This window comes from Neodothiora populina (assembly GCF_041146345.1).
Source record: "Neodothiora populina strain CPC 39397 chromosome Unknown canker_contig_15, whole genome shotgun sequence".
NCBI lineage: Eukaryota > Fungi > Ascomycota > Dothideomycetes > Dothideales > Dothioraceae > Neodothiora > Neodothiora populina.
This window is the reverse complement of record NW_027191413.1, coordinates 2,483,485-2,503,809: the sequence shown is the minus strand read 5'-3', so window position 1 is coordinate 2,503,809 and position 20,325 is coordinate 2,483,485. Positions and strand designations below refer to the sequence as shown.

General features: G+C 51.3%; 7 protein-coding genes across 8 annotated transcripts; 2 read left to right on the top strand and 5 right to left on the bottom strand.

The window, feature by feature from the left end:
* Window positions 1–6,080: 6,080 nt before the first annotated feature.
* On the bottom strand, window positions 6,081–6,783 carry AAFC00_003194 (uncharacterized protein; the record flags this gene model as incomplete). Its single annotated transcript, XM_069342635.1, has 4 exons — window positions 6,081–6,139; window positions 6,195–6,377; window positions 6,457–6,628; window positions 6,748–6,783. The coding sequence occupies 4 exons, from the start codon at window positions 6,781–6,783 to the stop codon at window positions 6,081–6,083; spliced, it is 450 nt and encodes a 149-aa protein (XP_069199141.1).
* Window positions 6,784–7,495: 712 nt separating this feature from the next.
* AAFC00_003193 (40S ribosomal protein eS30) lies at window positions 7,496–7,938 on the bottom strand (the record flags this gene model as incomplete). Its single annotated transcript, XM_069342634.1, has 3 exons — window positions 7,496–7,519; window positions 7,596–7,700; window positions 7,879–7,938. The coding sequence occupies 3 exons, from the start codon at window positions 7,936–7,938 to the stop codon at window positions 7,496–7,498; spliced, it is 189 nt and encodes a 62-aa protein (XP_069199140.1).
* A 394-nt stretch (window positions 7,939–8,332) lies between these two features.
* AAFC00_003192 (uncharacterized protein) lies at window positions 8,333–9,094 on the top strand (the record flags this gene model as incomplete). The annotated part of the gene is made up of 1 exon (XM_069342633.1): window positions 8,333–9,094. The coding sequence occupies one exon, from the start codon at window positions 8,333–8,335 to the stop codon at window positions 9,092–9,094; it is 762 nt and encodes a 253-aa protein (XP_069199139.1).
* Window positions 9,095–9,609: 515 nt separating this feature from the next.
* AAFC00_003191 (uncharacterized protein) lies at window positions 9,610–11,975 on the bottom strand (the record flags this gene model as incomplete). Its single annotated transcript, XM_069342632.1, has 2 exons — window positions 9,610–11,682; window positions 11,745–11,975. The coding sequence occupies 2 exons, from the start codon at window positions 11,973–11,975 to the stop codon at window positions 9,610–9,612; spliced, it is 2,304 nt and encodes a 767-aa protein (XP_069199138.1).
* Window positions 11,976–15,056: 3,081 nt separating this feature from the next.
* On the top strand, window positions 15,057–16,778 carry AAFC00_003190 (uncharacterized protein; the record flags this gene model as incomplete). 2 transcript variants are annotated; one of them, XM_069342631.1, is made up of 1 exon in its annotated part: window positions 15,057–16,778. In XM_069342631.1, one exon carries the CDS (start codon window positions 15,057–15,059, stop codon window positions 16,776–16,778), a length of 1,722 nt encoding a protein of 573 aa, XP_069199137.1. The 2 variants fall into 2 exon arrangements, with proteins under 2 accessions (XP_069199137.1, XP_069199136.1); XM_069342630.1 differs by having other exon boundaries at window positions 15,981–16,778.
* Window positions 16,779–17,042: 264 nt separating this feature from the next.
* On the bottom strand, window positions 17,043–17,635 carry AAFC00_003189 (uncharacterized protein; the record flags this gene model as incomplete). Its single annotated transcript, XM_069342629.1, has 3 exons — window positions 17,043–17,197; window positions 17,281–17,548; window positions 17,609–17,635. 3 exons carry the CDS (start codon window positions 17,633–17,635, stop codon window positions 17,043–17,045), a joined length of 450 nt encoding a protein of 149 aa, XP_069199135.1.
* A 1,449-nt stretch (window positions 17,636–19,084) lies between these two features.
* Window positions 19,085–20,195, bottom strand: AAFC00_003188 (uncharacterized protein; the record flags this gene model as incomplete). Its single annotated transcript, XM_069342628.1, has 4 exons — window positions 19,085–19,570; window positions 19,643–19,884; window positions 19,955–20,003; window positions 20,058–20,195. The coding sequence occupies 4 exons, from the start codon at window positions 20,193–20,195 to the stop codon at window positions 19,085–19,087; spliced, it is 915 nt and encodes a 304-aa protein (XP_069199134.1).
* Window positions 20,196–20,325: the final 130 nt, after the last annotated feature.

The window sequence follows — 20,325 nt, the reverse complement described above, 5'->3', positions numbered from 1 at the left end:
ACCAATCGCCTCGTGAGCCAATCGACCGTCCTTATCGCGTAAGCCATCTCTCCATGCGCATATTATGTCCGCCGGAGGGTCAAGTGGTGACCCGAAGGAACATGTGTAGTGGTCTCTCTCTTTGTGTCGACCAGGTGATGTCAATTGATAGCACGGCGAAAGGGCGGGCAATCAATGATCAGATAGCCCCCAGCCTGGCCTGGTCTGGTCTGGTGATTCTTATTTCCAGCTTCGAGGGGAAGATAATCACAAGAGAGTAAAGCTCTTGATATGGGCAATGAACAATCACGTTGAAATCGATAAGGCTCTAGTGGATTGAATTCCACTTTTCATAGGAAACGAAGCAATGGATTTCCACTCGATGATTTAGTGTATTGTATTGTAAGACCCGAAATAAGATGTCTACTGCCTCGAGATTCGGGAACACTTGTCCCATCGGCGTCGAGTGTAGGCCATCCTTTCATCCTCGCTTTCAGTGTAACAGAAAACGCGTGGCCATCAGCAATTGTCTTCTTTTCCCATTCGTCACGATTAATTCAGGATAGCATAACAGTCGTTGCTGAATCATAGACGGCTTCGTAGACATGGGCGAATTTGCCAATTTCCTTTTGCACAAAGCCTAGCGTCTTGGGCGATGTTTCACATTGTGACGCCAGCTGTTTCGACAAGACGAGCACTAGTCATATGAGGAAAACGTAGTGCCTGTTATAGGCCCTTCCATCAGATGTCCTGCCTTCCTCTTGTCGTGCAGGGATCCGTAACCGAAGGTCGGTATATAGAGTCATGCTGTACGTGGTCGGCGAGAGTGTTCAGTGTGTTGTATGCCTGCTGAAAGTGTCGGGATACAGCACTACATCTTGCAACCTCAACCATTCTCGTGTAGACAGTGCACTAGACATGCCTGCTCCTATGGAGAAACGATCGCGAGTCTCATGTTCAAGACAATGACTCAACTTCATTTATCTTCGCGTTCCTGATATTGATCATCGATTAGTAAAGATCACAGATTGCCGGTAGCCCTTGGCTGGTAAAGATGTCTCACCTGCTCCCATCTACGCATCTCTGCATCGTGACCTTCCCAGTCGCCTTTGGTTTTGAGCTTCGCGATCCGCTCATGATGCTTCAGCGCTTTCATCTTGTTCACCGATTGCTGGACATTTTCGTTTTGGTGATGGCCATCCGTTTTCAAAAGGTCAGAAGGTCTATGTTCACCTCGTTCTAAGAGCAGGGAGTTTAGTGCCGTGAGAGAATGCTTCGCTCGAGGACGATCTGCCGAGGCCGAAGTGTATAGTATCTTACCACTTGCGCTCTTGCCCTCGCTCCTCAGAATGACATGAGGGCCAGATTGCATAGACGGCTCGGTACCAACAGGTCCATATAACTCGATGACTATGGGCTCCGCTGAGCCAGATCTAGAGCCTTCGGGGGTGTGTGTCTGCAAGGTCGCCGTCGATGAGGCGTCTTCATCCTGCGTGGTAACGGGGCGATCAACCACTTCGTTGCCTGTCACGGTGGCAACAGTCTTACGCTTACTACTCTTCTTCTTCTTTTTCTTGGTCTTCTTCGCAGTATCTGTGTTGACTTCTTGTGTGCCTGTTCCAGGAATATTTGAGACGACATCTTGTGGGTCGATTGGGCAAGGCTGGTCAGCTGGAAGAGTTTGATCAACGTAAATCGCAGAGCTGTCACCCACGACTTCTCGTAAATCAAGGTGAGGATCTAGCTGCACAGCGTTATAAGTCGTGGGTTGGGCGTGTTGATAGCTACCTGCTAGCTTATCGCTGTGGTCTGGAGCAACCTGCTGTGCATTCGTAGACCGCTCAACTTCGACCAGGTCTCCGGCCGCCGGACTTTGCTCTCTCTTAGTGCTAGAGCTAGATTTGTCTCCTTTTGCCGTTATAGAAAGTGCGCTTCCTAAGATTCTTGTGAGCAGTCCTTTTGCAGCTGCAGTCTTTGGTTCTGCATGCTGCTCAATGTCATGCGGTCCAAGCCTTGGGGTGTTAATTAAGCTCGAAGGAGCTGGAGGTTCTTCAATAGTGGTAAGGTATACCTCATCGGCAGATCTGACCGAGGACTGCCTTGCGGACGAGTTTGCTTCATCGCTTGCGTTAGATTTTCCCGCTTTATGATGCTCTGTTAATGTCTTGACTTTATCTTTCTTACGTTGTGAAGATCGCGCAAATGGACTAAGAGATTCTGTCTTGCTCGGTCCAGATTTGATGGCTTCTAAGTTCTTCGATGCAGCTTGACTTTTCTTAGACTCTAGTCTTTTGACCGTAATCAAGGACTTGTTCAAATCCTTCACTGCATCATCTGTTCTTTGGGCCTGTACAGGCTTTGCTACGGTAGCATCCTCGATAGAGCTGGAAGTTTGTATAGTGGTATCGATTAGAGTCTCGTTGGCTGAGGGACTTGCAAGCGGTTGCGCTTGATTCTCGGGCAACCTCGTACTGCCCACTGAGTCTGGCGTCTCGGCAGCAGTCTGAAAACTTTCATCCACATCCTCAGTTCCCTTGGGTGTGGTCTCTTCCGAAGCCACAGCATTAGATCTTTGAGGTGTGTTCATTGTCCCCGTGACACTGTTCTGACCAAGGTCAACATTGGATAAAGACAAGTGTTTCGCAAGACTAGGAAACTTGGGTCCACTTTCACTTCCTGCACTTACAACGTCAGGACTCTTAGGTAGCGACGGGGCTGGTGTTTCTTCCCGCCGAAGTATCTCTAGTGTTTGACTTCCTTCTGACAATGTGAGATCGTGTGAAGTAGTTCGATGTACCGGGAGTGTTGTGTGCATTGTCATCGATGAGGAGACTTCTGCGACACTCTGTGACTCTGGACTATCCTCAGGTCCGGCATGTTGTTGGGTAGAAGCCATTGTTGGCATATTCGAATGCACAACATATCCCTTAGCCATCGACTGCTTGTATGGTGAGGAATCACCATGAGCATAGTGCAGGGCTTTACTCCTGGACGCTGCTTGGTGCTTACGGTAGGAATCAGATGTTTGCTCCCAGGGACCACCAGTCTCTGCGGCACCCTGAGGCGCTTCAGCTCGATTCCCTTTCTTAAATTTCTTCTTATTGCCCTTCTTTGTGTGTGGTGTGCTAGCTCCTGATGCAGGCAGCATCCCATCATTAGAAGCTTCATAGGTTGTGCCTGGACTACCAGTAATGTTGGATCCGTAGGCGTACTGGTAAGCATACGGATTGATGTTATGTTGTGAGCGATCAATTTGGGTATCCATGAAGAATTTATTGCGATGACCAAGCGGGTGCGACAAGAAACGCGTATCTCCTTGGACCATACCTGGCATGTGAGATGGTTGTGAAAGGTTGTCCTGTGAGTCTGATTGCATGCGAGGCCGTGCACAATGTCCATGTAGTTTGGCGTCTCCTTTCTGGTAGCTATGTTTCCAAGGCACTTTGAGAAAGACATTCCATCCTTGCAGAATTAGATCTTTACGAGCCAGAACCTTTCTCGCTTCATCTGTGCTCTCGAACCTGGGAAATACATGAGCACTCCCTCCTTGCATTTCACTGGTCTTGACCGTTCTTGAAACCTACCAGACAAAAAGGTACGAGGGTGAAGTTGCCCTCTTCGGCGGGTAAGGTGTGACCTTCATGACTCTGGCGTATCTCTGAAGAAACTCAAAAACGGTCCGAGGGCTGATATGCTCAGGCACGCGTGTCAGGATCAAGTCACGGATGTCGTTACGATCAGGGGGTATCCAGGTATCAAGGAACGGATGGAGTCTCGTGGCCTGACCTGGATCAAGAGACATTTCTCCATGGGTGGCAGTTGCGTCTTGTCCGACTTGCTGATTGAACAGACCTGGATCCGATCCAAAAGAGGAAGATGGCTGCCGAACCCTTGGCTGGTCCGAAAATACACGTCTCTGGTATGTATCATCAGGCAGTGTTTCTGTGAACTGTTCATCTCTTAGCTGAGTGGATCCATGACCAGACGAGGTCGCATAAACCGAGCTTCTCCTGCTTCCAGCACGATTCTGACCGCGGTCAAACTTGTCGATGGAGAGTCGGCTGAACGACTCGGGGTCCATGTTGGTGGCATCTATCTGTCCGTTGGGCCAAGGTGTGTTGAGCACTGCGGTCCGGTCATAGCTAGACACCCTGGTCTGTCGAGGGTCGTTAGCTCTGTAGTAGTACTCTGGGACATTAGCATAACGCATATTGCTTCCACCCTCATCTTGCCAGATCGGAACGCTGTAGCTTGGCGCAGGCATTGCTCTTGCGGTCTTGGGCGGCATGAAGTGGGGTGGATAATACGACAACGATGGATAACTAGATGCTGAAGAAAGACCAGGCGAAGCGTAGCTGCTTGTAATCCCATCGTAGATTGGGCCTTGCGGCTTGAGCATTGGATCTGCTGACGCCGGAGTTGCCTTTGGCCTATTTCTTTGAGCGACCTGATATCCGTGTGATGATTTCCTAGACTCTGACAAAACGCTAGGTTTTGGCAGGTTCTCTTGTCCTGGTGAGTCGGCTGACTGTTTGCTCTCTGTCTCAGGAGGTTCACACGACGATGTGGTTGCTGTAGCTCCCGAAGCTTCGTGAATTTCGACTTTCGCGGGTTCAATTACTACTTTGCGGCGTTAGTGATGTTTTACAAATGTGAGCCAGATGCCTACTGGAATGGCTTGTTCCTGGTTCTTTCGCTGCTGATACCTCAGCTAGGCCAGTTGACGAAGCAGTAACATCCTTTTCAATATGCGATTGAATGTCCCTTGCAGACTTGGCGATTGTTGCTGGCTGGGAGATGACTTTCGCTGAGCTGAAAGACATTTCCTGGCTCTGACTTTCCTTGAGTGCGCGAAGGTCGTTGCGAATGACATTGATAGCGCAGCGGAGGAAGGCGGGTTCTCGCTCATACGCTTCCTCGGCAGTAAAGAACATCTTGGGGTCAACGACATCAGCACACATGGCATTGAGAACACTAGAGTCAGTATAAAAGACGTAGTGCTTGGCTCTCCACTCCATCGCAAAAGCTGAGGCTTGGTCGTGATTGAATTTGGCTATGCCGTAGAGTGCCTGTTTGAGGAATCGTGGACCTTGAACATGGAATGTGATTGCGTCGAAGTAGCGGCGAATGAAGATGTCTTCGTCTTGTTGTGTTGCTGGTTTTCCATCCATCCTGTAAGGAAAGTCATCAAGGTAGAGATTCAGACACATTGCTGGTCTGGTGAGCCACAAGTGCTCAATGAAGGGGCGAAGGTCCGCATAGGGATCACTACGGATGAGGACGGGCGGAAATCCAACCATAGGAACGCTGACAGGGGCTGGTACGCTGACAACGTTGCCAGTGACTGGACGTGCTGACTGTGTTGGCTGTGCCATTGCCCTTTACCATAGACACACAATTGCGACTGACAATCAGGCAGTTGAGAATCAGGATCAATGCTTGCTGATGAATTTGGATGAAGATGTGCTGGAATGTAAAAGTTACGTCGGATAATAGATCGCAGCTCAAAGAAATATTGAACTACTCCTAACTTGTGTAGAAACTGAGGTGAAGGTGTAAGTGTAATTGAGGGAAAGCAAAGTACAACTTGGTGAGCGGGAGGAAGGCGCGTGGCGGCAAAATAGAGGAGTAGAGGATGCGAACACTCGTGCCTGCCTGTTCCGGAAGAATCGAAACACAAACGCGTGTTGTTACAGACAATTGTTACTCACGTGGACTAATCGCTGGCATTCACATGCGAAAGGAGAGACTGTCTGGTGCACTGTTCTACCTACAAGAAGGATTATAGGTTACTGTCTTAGGACGTTGAATCCTGAAAAAGTGACCACCATCATATGTTCTTGCGACAAGACAAGCTACCGTTTGCACTGCTGGCGATGTGCTGCAGCTAGCCGTTCGTAAAGTCGCACTGGGTAGAGCATAACGTTTTTCATACTGTTGTTTGATCATGTCGAGCTGAGATAAGCTCTTAATGTTACAGGTCGGCCAGACACCCGTAGTCGACTGCTTCGGCGTCGTCTATACAGGCACAACGTGGTATGCTTTTTGTCGGTTGTTTTGATTTTTCCCATAAGTTGTGCATAGCCTACCTTTATACAATCTTACGCGTTGTTGGGCTTCTTGAGGAGTGCGAGGATCTCGGACTCGTTGTCTCCAGCAACTGTGTTCATGTCAGCACATGTGTTGGTCACCGCGTGTTTTGATCCCATGTATACCAGCTCTGCCATTGCCCCAGTCCACAATCACCGGACGTTTGAATAGATCTCCGTTCGCCTTGACTTTGCGAATCGCTTCACTAGGGGTGGAAGCTCCCTCCACGACGGATCCAATCTTGTCGGCGCCAAGGTACTCGAAGATGTTCGTCAATTGGTCGCTGGTTGGATCTCCCTCTTGGACGTCTGAAGGCTCGTCAGATCTCGTGATAACCATTTGCGCAGTTGAAGGGCGTGCGCAGCCTCTAACTGTAGAGCTACATACCCAACTCAAACTCCGATCTCTCGGTCTTAGACTGGGCATCGTGGGATGATGCTTGGTCCTCTGTCGCGGTAGCCTGAGCATTTGCGGCGGTTTGCTTTAGGAGGGTCTGAGCACGAATCGATGCAGGCGACTTGGGAGCGTGGAAGAGAGTGATGACATTCTTGACACCTGCCTGTCCAATGGTTCAGCATGCATACACAGGATAGGAACAAATGGCTAGATGTATAAATCGACAGTGGAATCGATATATGAAGCCCGGATGAGTAGGATGGCCCGTCTGAATAAGCTCACCTCCTTAAAAAGATTCTTGAGAGCGCCGAAGACCATATTTGCTAGTCAAGCTTAATTTGGATTTATTGTATTGGTTCAATGTATGTGTTAAGTGTGTATTGGTGAGTGATGGCAGCTTCATCGAAGTAGAGGTTCCAAGTATGGCCCATACAAAGCACATGCAACTTGGTTGGCTGTGACGTCTGCGCAGAAGGAAAGCACGGACATATTCTCCGTAAGGCAGAAGCATTGACGATGGACGAGCATAGAGGGGGAAGACCATTCCAAGTGGATATCATCAAGGTCAATGACGGCACATGGCTGGCCTCTGCTGTATGGATTCATACGAAAGGGGCTTCTGGCATATCGGCCTGTATACATGGATGAGACTTGAGAAGCTCCATACCACAAAAACATGCATTTCACAGATCGAGGGCGGTTCACACAACGCGAGCTACGTGGAAAAATCCTGGTTAGGAGACACAGAGGCACGGAAGACGGAGGATTGCGTTCAAAGACGTAGCCGTGTTTTGCAAAGAAGCTATCAATGACTCCTGATATACACCATTCTTCGCCCCCTCCGACATGATATTCCCTCCTCGGACACGTGCATCTCGCATTTGCGTGTCCTCGAGAATCTTCATCATCATCCTTCCTGAAACCGAGAGAAGTCCAGCGCCATTGCGGATGTTGTTGCAAACTTGTCGAAGGAGGATGATCGTATTCGCTATCTTTGCTCCATCACTCGAGAGATCATAACCGGACTCGCTTACGAGGTAGGGTTGGGGTTCATCTGATGAAATATTATCAGCATCGCTACCGCATAATGCAACTTGCTCGCATTGCGCTGAATGAGGATCACCGCGAACCTTTCTCTTGCCACCGGTCATGGTGACGTTGACGAAACGACGAGTGTATGTGATTCTCTTCTTGGCGCGGCCCTTGGGGGTCTTCTTCTTCTCTTGAGGCTCAACCTGTAGGCAAGCGACATCAGCGAAATGATCCGGTGTATGTGTATGTGTGTGTGTGTGTGTGTGTGTTGGTGTGTTGCGGTGGTTGCGTCCTGTGTTGCTGTCTTGTGTCGAGGTGGCGAAAGCAGTCGGTGGCGCAGAAACAGGAGCGCAGAGCCAGGGTGGTGGTTTTTCATCGTACCTTGGGAGTCTGCGACTTGACCTTTCCGGCACGAGCGAGGGATCCGTGAACCTTACCCATATTGGCGATTTATGGGGAGTTGATGAAGTTGATGATTGTCGTTGAACGTCGTCTCGTGAAGAAGATCGAAAGAGAGGTTTGCCGCTGCTACACCTCAAATCCCACAGTGCCCGGGGTGGTGAAAATGCGCTAAGACGCCGTAAGCGAGGCTGTGCCAAGAGAATGTCGGATTTCCTTTTTTCCTTCTCCCCTTGTGACTCGGTATGGAGGTACTCGTACCTCTATGGACGGAGCTTAGCGGGTAATCATCGCGTTATCTTATCGGGGTCTTATCAATCTTGATCAGGTGCCAAAGATTCCCCTCGTCCGCTCCATTCAGTTATAAACACATGCAAAGGCTGCCCCTCGACACCGCAAGTCTGTTTCGACACCTCATCTCATTGCTGTAAATAACATGCGGTCTGTCATCGAAGTGTTGACTGTCTTTGGCCTTGCGCCTCTAACTTTGGCTTCTCTTGTGACGCCTCAGCAGCAGCATGTCTTCAGCAACCCTGCTGGTCCGTCTACCTACCGCATTCCGACCGTTCACGAGTCCGCCGTGCAAGCCCGCCGCATCTTGCGTCTGGAAAACATCGCGACCCTGTCCACAGTCTTCCCATCAGACAGCTCATCCGTGGTAGCCTCTTCCGACAACGACGTCCATGTGTCAGAAAACCGCCCCGAGGGACTGGGTGGCGCCCCGATCGGGCTAATGGACTACTACGCCGACTGCGAGCCCAGCACTGGCAACCCCACCATCCTGGCCATCGGCATCGCCACTTCGTTCAAGAACGTCGCCGCGGGAAGCAACATCACTCTGTCCCTGCGATATCATCCTCAAGACGGCCGCTGGCACAGCGCTGCTGCCCTGCCGCGGTACAGTCTGATTGGACATCTGGAGGACATTCCTGCGTCTGAAGCCACCAAGGCTGGGCTCGCAGCCTGTTTCGTCAAGTCGCATCCGGACGCTGCTGCATGGCTGCCTGGCAACAGGATTCATGAGAGCCACTGGGTGAGACTGGTTGTGGATGAGATCTACTGGATCGGAGGCTTTGGCGATCGGGCTTACATTGGCTGGATCCCTGTCAATGAGTGGACAAACGTCACGGAAGCCGAGGTCGACGAATGCAGACTACCTGGCGAGAAAGCTGGATGGAGTCGGAGAGCATGGCTATAAGAGACACAAGTATCAACCAGAGTTCTCTGTCTATTTAGGGTGACACGACACGTGCTGTATCAAGCCGTACGCGAGACATTTCACTCTCGCATTGGTGTCCCTAACGACGACCCGCTTCAATTGCACTATGCACAACGGACTACGAAGATGGTTCTCAGTGCAAATTTCACGTAAGATCACGCAACTCAAGTCTCCATGGTCAATGTTAAGTCATAATCTTTTTCATTCGATGCGAATAGCTATCAAATTTCATTCCAATGGGTAGCAAAATCGCGCCCAAGATTTTCATGGAATAGACCGATCGTTGAGATCATGAGGGTCTTTACTTTTGGGGCCAAAACCCTCATCCATATTTTTGTTGAACTCCATCCCATGCGCGTGACACGTTAGTTGAATAAAACTTTGGGTATCATAGTGTTGAATGTGCAGCTGTTGAGTGCTGCGAAAGTCGTAAAGCCGAAAACGCCGTTACAGTATCCTCCCTTCAAAATCTCTATTAGTCATAAGCGAACCGCTTAGGAGGTGTACTTCTGGCGGTAGGCAATGGCGGCGTTGACCATGTTGGTAAGCGCCTCCTTGGTCTCCTTCCACTGGCGGGTCTTAAGACCGCAGTCAGGGTTGACCCAGAGCTGCTCAGGCTTGAGGTACTGGAGCATCTCTGCGAGGCGGTCCTTGATCTCCTGCTCGGAGGGAACGCGAGGAGAGTGGATGTCGTAGACACCGGGACCGATGTGACGGGGGTAAGCCTCGTCGATGAAGACCTTGAGCAACTTGGCGTCACTCTTGCTGTTCTCAATGGAGAGAACATCGGCATCAAGGGCGGAGATGGCGTGGAAGAAGTCCTGGAACTCAGAGTAGCAGAAGTGAGAGTGGATCTGAGTGGAGTCCTTGACACCAGCGGTGGACAGCTTGAAGCTGTCGACGGCCCAGGAAAGGTAAGCCTCACGCTCCTTGCCGGAGCGGAGAGGGAGACCCTCACGGAGAGCGGGCTCGTCAACCTGGATGACGTAGATGCCGGCAGCCTCGAGGTCAACAACTTCGTCGCGGAGAGCGAGAGCGAGCTGCTGAGCCTGGATAGACTGGTGGACATCGTCACGAGGGAAAGACCAGCGGAGACAGGTGATGGGACCAGTAAGCATACCCTTCATGGGCTTGCTGGAGATGCTGGCAGCGTACTTGGACTCCTTGACGGTCATGGGGGCGGGACGAGAGATGTCACCGACGATGATAGGAGGACGCACGCAACGAGAGCCGTAAGACTGGACCCAAGCATGGGTGGTGAAGACGTAACCCTCGAGGCGCTCACCGAAGTATTGCACCATGTCGTTACGCTCAGGCTCACCGTGGACGTATACATCGAGGTTGAGCTCGTCCTGGATCTTGACAACATCCTGGATCTCCTTCTCGATGAACTTCTCGTACTCCTCGGCGGTGATCTCGCCCTTGACGAACTTGTTACGCGAGATACGGATCTCCTTGGTCTGAGGGAAGGAACCGATGGTGGTGGTAGGGAACATGGGGAGCTTAAGGTGCTCCTTCTGCTGTGCGTAACGAGTGGTGAACTCAGACTGGCGGTTGTGCATCTCAGCGGTAACCTGGGATTGTCTCTCCTTAACCTTGGGGTCGTTGGTACGGCTAGACGAAGCACGTGCCTGCATGGACTGAGCGTTGGCGGAGAGCTGCTCGCGGACAGAGTCAGGGCCGTTGGTGACAGCCTTGGCAATGATGGCAACCTCGACAGCCTTCTCGGAGGCGAAGGCGAACCAATCTCTGACTTCTGAGGGAAGGTTCTTCTCGCTCTCGAGAGTGTGAGGAGTGTGAAGGAGGGAGCTGGAGGATGCAACGATGACGCGGTCCTTTCCGAGCTTCTGGACGGCAGTCTCGACGAGCTCGATGGCGCGCTTGAAGTTGGTCTTCCAGATGTTACGGCCATCGACGACACCAGCAGACAGGACCTGCTTGGGGCCGAGGTGCTCAATGACCTGCTGGAGCTGCTCGGGGTTACGGACAAGGTCAACGTGAAGAGCGTGAACGTTCTTCAGGGCGGCGTCAACAACATCGAGGTTGTGGACGATGTCACCGAAGTAGGTGGCGAGGACGATCTGAGGACCGGCGGCGGCGGTGAGCTTCTCGTAGGCGGGCTTGAAGGCATCCTTGACCTTGGAGGGAAGGTCGAAGACAAGGACAGGCTCGTCGATCTGGACGGTCTCGGCACCAGCCTCCTTGAGCTGCTTGAGGAGCTGCTCGTAGACGGGGAGGAGCTTCTCGAGGAGAGTGATGGGCTCCACAGTCTGGTCACGGTCGGCCTTTCCGAGGGCGAGGAAAGAGACGGGACCGAGGAGGACAGGGCGGGTGGCAATGCCGGCCTCCTTGGCCTCAAGGAACTCGCGGACAGGCTTGGGGTTGGCAGCGAGCTTGAAAGTCTGGTTGTCCTGGAGAGTGGGCTTGACGTAGTGGTAGTTGGAGTCGAACCACTTGACCATCTCGAGGGAAGGAACATCAATGCCATCCTTCTGGTGACCACGACCCATGGCGAAGTACTCGTCAATGGGCTCGAGACCGTGCTTGGTGTAACGCTCAGGTGCGGCCTGGAGAATAAAAAGTCAGTGGGGTGATGCGGGGCGTTGATCAGGGTCTGCTAGCAGCTTACGTTGAACATCTGGATGTGGTCAAGAACGTGGTCGTAGAAAGCGAAGTCGTTGCTGGGAATGACATCGACACCGGCATCCTTCTGGATCTGCCAGTGAGCAAGACGGAGTCTCTTGCCCTCGGCGAGGAGCTCGTCTCTGGAGAGCTTGCCGCCCCAGTATGCCTCGTTTGCCTTCTTCAGGTCTCTGAGGCGTCCCATGCGAGGGAAACCCAAGATGGAGGACTGAACCATATTGGCGATTTTTGGAGAGGTAGTTCCAAAGAGAGAAAAGAATGAAGATAGAGAAGAACGATTGACTCTTCTCGAAATATGAAGGGGAATGGTAGAGGAAAGAAAAGAGCTGGCCATTGGGAAGGATGGGAAAAATCCTCTGGCTTTGTACCTACCCACCTAGGCGCCCGTGCTTTACACGCCAAGCTCATCTTGCCCCGCGGCTTTTTTTTTTGATCGCGCCATTTCGTATTGTTCGGTGCTGCTTGTGTTCGCAAACATTTGATAGTCCGTGGTTTTACCATATGTAAACGCGGTCTCGACGCTCTTCCACTCCACTTGGTAGGTAAACGATGGCCGTCTTCGGCCCCGTCGTGATTTGTTCTCTCCAGTGCATTCTTGGGCTTCATGACTCTACCTGCTCCACTGTGTCCACTTGGCCGGTCGATATGCTTCGGAATTTCTCTACGCAGCGTTTTTATCTTGTGATTTTCAAGTGTTGCTAGCAATGATAGCGTGCGCATCACAGCTTGATTCCGAACCCTACAGCACAGCATTAGCAAAGCAATTTATCAATGGCCGCAGAAGCTGAGACTAGATCCATCGTGCATGGCACGGTCGTTGCTGACCCCTCATGCAAGTCTGCAAGAGGTGAAAAGTGAATGGTGATTGAGCCGATAAGCTACACAATATACTCGATTATGCGAGAGCCTGCAATGATAAGGTACCTGCTGAGTGGTTGGTATATCCGGTCGTTTGATTGCAGTGCTGATATGCATCTGTCACACATGGTCATAATCGTCCACTCTGGACCGGCATTCCTTTGAATGTGAAAATGACCCGACATCAATGTGCAACACTGTGTGCCGGCTGAAGCAAAATGCACATTCCCAGCTCATCATCAGAAGGAAAGTGTAGAGGTAACTTGATTGCCCTCGTCCTGTAGGATCAATCTGTCGTCCATAGGCAAAGTGTTCCAAGGTTCTCAAGTCAGGTTAGGTCACAGGTTAGTAACCGTCCTCGAGTGGCAGCCAACTCGATGAAGATGTAAGTACTGAAAATATGGTAAGCGTCGTGGTTGACCTCCATTGCGCCTGCCTCAAGAACCAGACTCTTGGGCAGTATCTGAATATGGCACCTCTTTCTTCTCTTACCATGACCAGCACTTCATACTCTTATCATAGATCTTGTCATAATTTCTTTGGTCTCCTATTGGTAGCATTTGGTTGAGTGTCTGCAGCATCCTTCGCAATGGCAGCGAAAATCTGCTGCACAGCTCCTTCGCGGTCTTCCTCGCCACAAGAGCCTGCCAGGCCACTGAAACAATGGAGATCTCTTAGGGCGATCAGGAGTCAACGGATCCACGAGGACCAGTACTTGCTTGATGAGTCCAGCGTTCGGGGCTCGGATGTCAAGACATCGGAAGATATAGAGCTTCAAAGAATCTTTGTGGCAGCTGCGCTGCCGGATGATCATCCCGATGCGCTTCATCTCCCAGGTCGAAAGCCTAGCCTTGACGAAAGTATTATATGTTCTCCCACATTGACCAACAAGCTGCGCCGGCAATTGAGCCGCAAGACACTGTCATCTAGCAAGAGCGGTACGAAGGCTGCAAGACTAGGACGAAGAATGGGAAGGTTTGCTGGCAAGCATCCATGCGTAGCTCCAGGCACCCGAGACCTGAAGACACCCTCTTCTTTCCTTGACGAAGATCATGACAAACTGGACTTCGATGCCGATGCCCTCTCACTACACATCAACCAATCCCAACTAGACGCACTTGCTTCCTCCAATGCCCACCAACAAGACGAGTTGATGGAAGAAGGAACAACCCGATATGACCGGCAGCCCAGAACACTGAAACTTCAGCATGGGCATCATATTGAGCATCGCTCAATCAGTCTGCCTAGACGTCTGCATGCCTGTGATCCACCTGTACAAATGCGCCGCGCGAGATCGAGCTCCGATTCCAGCGACTTAAAACCATTCGCCCCAGAACATCAGAAATGGCAGCTAACCCCCGATATGGTCGAGCTCGAAACATCGTGGCAGTTTTCACTGCAAGATATTCTATCCCCGCTATCCACCGTTCAGGAATTTCTATCACCAAGAAGAGGACAAGATTCGGTCTCGGTCCAGAAAGAAACACCAGTCGTGTCAGGATCTCCTCGAAAGGAGGTTTGTCAACCACAAGCAGCTTTGTCCAGTCGCGAGCCTGCCGACGCTCCTGCTTCGCCCGCCACACAGCCTGTGCGACCACAATCCGAGGCATCTGATACTTCGTTGCATTTACATGACATGCATATCTCCCAACACCTACGATCTCAATCGCAGCAGACTCAGGTTTCAAATTCCAACAACCCCAGTACTGTGTGGAGCCAGATGGTTCTAGGTCACGCATCATTGAACAGTGTCATATGGTCAACAACAAGTCCCACCCACAAACGAGTCCTATCTAGCACCAGTCTCGCTACTCGGCGAAGATCTTCTCAGTGTAGACGATCCAGAGTTAATGCCTCGTCTTCAGTATACAGTCGAAGTCCCAGCAGTGAGAGTAAAATGGCGCCTAAGCCATACGACATTGGATTCTCCACATATGATCCGCACGATCCAGTAGAGAATAATACGTCAGTCTGTGAAGGGATTGCAGGCGAAGGCTCGACTTTGAGCCGAAAACCTAGCCCTGTTCCAAGAGAAAGAGTCTCTTCAGAGGTGCAGCAAGTTGACCCTAGCACTCATCAATGTGCTTTCGCGAAGGGAATGGTCTATAACACAAATTCTTCGCTACCAAAGAGTAGCAGTTCCGTGAGTCTCGGGCGAATCGGTAAATTCACAGAAGAATTGGCGATTATTCCGCCGACCAAGAGCAGTAAGAAACGACGATCGATGCTCCATTTTATCTTTCCCAGACTGGTCAAACAGAAACTTCGCAGCATTAGCACACCTGTCTTATAGGAGAGTACAGGAGTAGCCAATGCGATGTTGGATGGCCCTTCCGATGATCCTCATCTACTCGAGGCACCACGACATTCACCAGAGCTACAGCATACAACGCGCTCTGTAAGCATTGATGAAGATCAACAGCAACGTCTTAGCAACGTCATGCTCAGTCCAATAAGCCCTGAATCAGCAGTCGTACCTCCTGTTGAGTCGCTCGTCGCGTATGAGTTGAACCTTTCCGTATCGGGAGACGACCGTCGTCGAGCTTCTATCATTGACGTGGAAGCCTTGAAAGCCATCGAGGAAGACGACAGACGAGAATCGGGAGGTCGACCTCTCCGTCGGGCGATTCCATTATCTTACAAGGGCACAGAGGGCTCTTTGATGGAAAAGGCCTTGCACCAGCATCACTTAGAAAAGGCTGCATTGTACCGGTCGAGCAGTAAACGCTCAGGCACAGCAAGCCCATCGAGTCAAGCGCCGATATTCAACGTTTCTTTCGGCTCATCAACAGCAAGCACGCCTGCACGCTTGCCTACGATCATGGACGATCTTGATCCTCTCGAGATCATTAGGAAGCCTGATGTACGCAGGAGTCAGAGCATGCAGCACCTTCGACCCCCGGGCGAAACAGCACTATCTTGGCATACAGCAATGGGGGTAAGCTCTACCAAAGCGAGGCCTTCTCGTAGCTCTTCGGTAGAAGCGGACAGAGAATGCCCACCCCCGGCGGCCCCTCTCGCTGCTTGGAGCCGATACCCATCTCACACTCGTGAAAGTCGTTGCGGTTCTGCTGGTCAGGAAGACAACGTCATCACACAAGACTTTGCTTATATCGATGGATCAGATTGCGATATCGACGCACCAAACATTGAAAGCCCTTACATTGGCAAGAGGACGTCTAAATTGTCGGCTCGAAAGGGTCGGGCGTGGATCGTCAAGTCACGATCAATGACGTTTGGTACAGTCGTGCGATACTATTCTAACATTTTTACATCATCAGCAGTTCGCAATCGTCGGTCGTCCATTGCGGTTGGTGGGAAGCTTGAGCATCCCGAGCTGGAAGTTCTGCCCCCTATATTCCCAATGCACCCGCTCGCGTTAGCTCATCCTAGCTTCATACCTGGACATATCGGAAGGATTGTGGACCACGTAAAGGATGAGATCAAAGAGGAAGGGCACCACTTGAGAGATGGAATAGTGGATGAGAGCCATCATCTCAAAGAGGAAACACAAGAAGCCCTTTCTCACCATCCACATCTTCAGACAAAGCAGCGAATAGCGACGACTCTTCCTGATACATGTACTCCCGACCAAGATGATGAGATCCAGGATCGTGGCTCGGACGATGACGGAGACGACAATGATGGCGAGGCGTCTTGGGCACCTACCTTCTTGGCGTTGCACATGAAGGATGATGAGCCTGCATTAGATGGTACACTTGACAACCACGAGGGCAATACCGAGCATGAAGTACTCGTACCATCGAAAGCGAAGCGCCTTTCTCGCATGTATCAAGCTTGCGTCTATTCTCCGGTTTCTCCGAATGTCAACGCTGAAGATGAGTCGACGGCGAGAACGCAGAACGCGATTCCCCGCGAAGACAGGACTTTGCAATCCCATGAGCGCTTCTTGACCGTCCCAGCTCCGAAAGGTGACCGTGATGGTGCCGTGGTTCGTCGATTTCCTTCGGTGACGGTGGTAGATGATCGAAAGGGACATTGGCGCAGTATCAGTCTCATATCGGCTCAGTCTGGCAAGAGCCTGCGAAACAGTACCAATGACCTTTTGGATCTCATCGTCAAGGCTGAGAACGCGGAGCGAGAGAAGCTGATGAAGGCTGCGGAAGACGATGGCCAGCGGACGGATTTGACAACCGAGTAAAGGTCTCTTCATGTGTGTTGAGGCTGTATGAATGAGCACGCTCGTGTCATATTCATGTTTATCACTTGGTTGCTCTTGGTAAGTAGGATAGTCATTCATGCGCGACATCGCCAAGTTTTTTCGGTAGATCATAACATATTACTTGAACACTGTCAGAGAACTCGCGATGCTGCTGTTTTGAACATGTGATATTGCATTATGTACAGACGCCACGGAATCCTACATTTCTCTGTCGCCAGTTATTGTTGATCACAATCACACTCTCTAGTCGTCTGCGGGGACCAAGACATCCTTCTCTTCAAGCAGCTTCGCCAACGAGCCGTCCTGGTGCATGGACATCATGATGTCGGTTCCGCCAACAAACTCCTGGTTGACGTAGAGCTGAGGAATGGTGGGCCACTCGGAGTACTCCTTGATGCCTGCACGCAAATAGTCAGCCATCATGTTATCCTCTCTCTCGCACGCAGCACATCAGCAGTCGTATGCATGCAGCAACACATACCCGATCTGAGCTCCTCATCCTCGAGGACATTGAACGCAGTAAACTTGGCCGGGTTCACGCCCTGCATGCCGAGGATCTGAATGCTGGCTCTCGAGAAACCGCACTGAGGGGTCTCGGGGGTGCCCTTCATGAAGAGGACCACGGGCGCCGAAGCGACGGCCTTGTCGATGGCCTGGCGGGTCTCTTGCGAGAGCAGTCTTGTTTGCAGGACTTGGAATCGTGGCGACAGAAGAGGGTTGTGTCTGGGGCGGAGGGCCGAGCGGAAGACCTGTGAGAGAAGGCATTAGTCGAAATGATCCAGTCCTTAGTCTGTGTCGAGGCGACTTACCGCTGATGCTACTGATCGTGCTGCCATGATTTATTTGTTCGAGGTTTTGTGTTGCGAGTCTGTTTCTGGCGGATGATAAAGAAGTTGTCATCGAAACCTCCGAAGCTTTGGAAATGCGTTCGCCGCATGCGGGGGGGGGGAGGGATCGGAAAATCGAACCAGCGCAGCCAATGACGCAGATCTATTTCTCAGCAACTAATTTCATCTCTTCATGTGTCGGCCTCTCAGTACCAAGACCTTTATGGAGACTTCAGATATCAACATGGTTGACTGAAGGAAGAAATCTTAGTGCGAGGCACACATCCCGTAAATCAAGCATGTCGAGCACATCTGCCTATCGTGAAGCATCACCGCTTACAGCACCATTGCGCGCCGCAGACCACGACGACGACGGGAAACCCCATCTGCTGATAGCATGCACCGGGTCCGTCGCGACCATCAAGCTGCCTCTGATACTCGCAGCGCTAGCCGCACATGACGTTCTGATCCGTGTCGTACTCACCGATTCCGCAGCGCAGTTCCTGCAGGGTCAGTCTGCCGAGCAGCCGACTCTGGCTTCTTTGTTGCAGATACCCAGAGTCGAGGCCATCTATACTGATCGAGACGAGTGGGCTGTGCCCTGGACTCGCGGCGCAGATATCCTGCATATAGAGTTGCGGAGATGGGCGGACCTGATGCTCGTCGCGCCGCTGTCTGCCAATTCTCTCGCTAAGATGGCGCTGGGGTTGTCGGATGGTCTGCTCTTATCTGCTGTTCGCGCTTGGGATACCACTGGCCAGGTGGACTTGCCGCGGCAGGGTCTCCCTGCTTCTCTCAAGACTGCCTCCGGGTCGAAACCTTTGCTTGTTGCTCCTGCTATGAACACTGCTATGTGGTTGCACCCCGTCACGAGTAAGCATATTGCTGTTCTTGAGCAGGAATGGGGCGTTCACAGTGGTGGTTGGGTTCATGTTCTCCAGCCTATGGAGAAGAGAATGGCGTGTGGTGATGTTGGCGCCGGGCCCATGATGGACTGGAGGGACATTGTGACGGTTGTTGAGGAATACCTTGGTGTTGCTCACACTAATGGAGCAGGAGTCAACAATCCTTGATCTGTGTAATTCGTGTGTGCACGTGAGTGATGCATATACGACACGCCTTGGTACCTCAGCGTCAACGTTTACTATATCCTGAAGCCATTTTTAAACTACATTATGTTCGATATACTAATAGTTTTCATCATAAACGAGTGTGGTCTCGAATGTTATGGCTGCTACAGACCCAGCTCAGCAAGCAAGAAAGCAATGCCGCATCTACACGCCAGGAGAAATGGATATAGAGAATGACCGGTTTCGCCTTTAATATGGCGCCTCGCTGGATAATTCAAGAAAGAAAAGAAAACAAGGCTGATAAGAGAAGCATAACAAGAATCAGAGAAATCCACTCCTCTCCATGGGACAAGATCTACCTCTACCGACCGCCTGGACCATCATCTCATCATATCTTCCATCTCTGAGTGTCGCTCTCACCTGTACGGCTAGGGTGCAGTGCAGAGTCTGGTCTCTGCACCAGATGTGCGAATTGAGGATTCACGTTCATTGGCGCGGAGATGTTGATGGGCAGTGATGGTCCCACACTTTCACGTTTCCTGCTTCCACCGAAGAGCTTCTTGGCCGTATCGCATGTGGCTCGCGAGTACTTCGAAGATGGCGACGGCTGCGGCTGCTCGGGCGACGCTACCGGCATTGTTGCAACCTCGGGCGATTTCGTGTACAGTGGCAGCGTTGGCATAGTGTTGCTCCTGCTCATTCTGTGGAAGGCTTTGCTGAATCGCTTTGCTGGCGTCGAGGGGCTCATGCTTTGCATTGTCGGTGCAGACCTGATGCTGCTGGTTGACATCGGCTTCTTGTGAACCGCTACTGCGCCCTGAGCGCGTACTTGACGGGCAGTTATGTCCTGCTTGTTATCGCGGAAGATATAGCTCTATTGTGGTGATCTAATCAGTACGACTCACAAACCGCTCGGGTCATAATCTTGAGCAGAGCATAAACCTACCGCAGCCAGATTGAAGAACCCTAGGATGAAGACGATGATGCCGGATCCAATGACAATCCGCCAGATTTCGAGCCCTAGCGCTTCCTGCGATGCTGCTGGCTTATTGAGATTGCCGAGGACGTTGACACCTAGGACAACCATGGCCGCCCCGAGCGCGACGAACCCATGCGCTGGGCTGAGAAGTGGCCAATTGCGAGCGAAGAAGGCTCGGAAAAGTGACACTTCAGAAGCGATCAGGAACACTTTCGAGTCCAGTCAGTACGTGGCGTTAACAGCTTCAAGCTTTAGGTACGTGATATCTGCAAGACTTACTCGATATGACAGCAGTCACAACATGACTGACCGCATCGAAGAAGAAGAACTGTACTTTGTCAGCGTGCGATCAGGCTGGAGAATCTGATTCCATCATAACCACCTTTGAGGCCGTAGAAGTCTTGACCAACATCACGACGCTGGCCGCAATGACCGCAAGAAAAGCAATGATGTTCATTACACGAATGGCATTGAGAATGATGTAGCCTGGTCCAGCCAGTGACTTTGGTGACAATGTCATCTTCTCTGCAGTCCGCTCTGTCTTTACTCTTGCCTCGAAAGGTAGGTATATGGACCTTGGTTTGGTGTTAGTGACCAGAGAGATCTGCATACTTTGCCCTCAATAGAGGTTGTGTTACGCTCACAGTTTT